At 35.0% G+C, this 869-nt stretch overlaps 1 protein-coding gene across 1 annotated transcript in view; it reads left to right on the top strand.

Moving 5' to 3' along the window:
• The window catches only part of LOC119589256 (Fanconi anemia group D2 protein-like), a 52,010-nt gene that overhangs the window by 1,932 nt on the left and 49,209 nt on the right, over nucleotides 1-869 (top strand). The window contains 2 exon segments of the mRNA XM_037937872.1: nucleotides 17-171; nucleotides 709-845. Of these exon segments, the coding sequence (XP_037793800.1) occupies nucleotides 17-171; nucleotides 709-845 (292 nt within the window).

The following is an 869-nucleotide window of genomic DNA, read 5'->3' as shown; positions in this document are numbered from 1 at the left end:
TGCAACTGACTTACAGAATGTGACCAGGCAGTATTTCAAAAGGACCTTAGATGGGGCATAAGATCCCATTCACTCTATCGCATGCCTGAAATTGCCGAAAAATTTGTAAAGGGATTAGAGGAACATGTTGATGATGAAGTGCGGCTAAAGTGGGCACTTCATTACACTCAGGTAAAAACAATGAACTTCTGGGTAACATGCTTTATAGTTTCATTAGAAGTGAAATTAGTTGATTAAATAATGTCTTGAGATCATCTACAAAACAGACTTAACAAGTTTTGTAAACTTTGGTAAGACAAAGCTTTGGCTAGTGCTTTATATAATGATAATCTGCCAATTAATTATACAGGTTGTCTTGCTAGAATATGTGACAGTCACTTAACTTTTGCCAGAGCACAAAGTATAGATGGCATTGTGTTGCTTGATGCATAGATCTTTGATAACTTATTGTAGGTTACCTATATTTTGTGAAGATTGTTTTTTTTTATGCCTAAATGTTATTGTGTGTTGTTTATGACCAATGAATAGTTTTCTTTTCTGTCTCTTTCTGGATAATTATATTTACTGAGTAGTTTTCTTCTCTCTATCTCATTCTGTATAATTATCATATTTTTCAGTGTATAATGTTATCCCATAGCTCAGCCATTTCCTCGACCACACTATGCCCTTCATATAACCCTGTATACATATATATATACGTGCTTTCAGACTGTCCCAGATTGTGTGAGTGCACGTGGTGGCCAACAAGATTCGTTGATCCGGTTGTGTTTAAACATAGAAGAGCTACAACCATGTCTTATAAAGCTGCTAACTGAAAAACTTCTGGAAATTGCATATGATGATGAGTAAGTAAACCTGTCATCAAGATT

The sequence above is a fragment of the Penaeus monodon genome, chromosome 25, assembly GCF_015228065.2.
Source record: "Penaeus monodon isolate SGIC_2016 chromosome 25, NSTDA_Pmon_1, whole genome shotgun sequence".
Classification (NCBI taxonomy): domain Eukaryota; kingdom Metazoa; phylum Arthropoda; class Malacostraca; order Decapoda; family Penaeidae; genus Penaeus; species Penaeus monodon.
The sequence above is the reverse complement of the archived record's forward strand: the minus strand, read 5'-3'. Positions and strand labels throughout refer to the sequence as shown.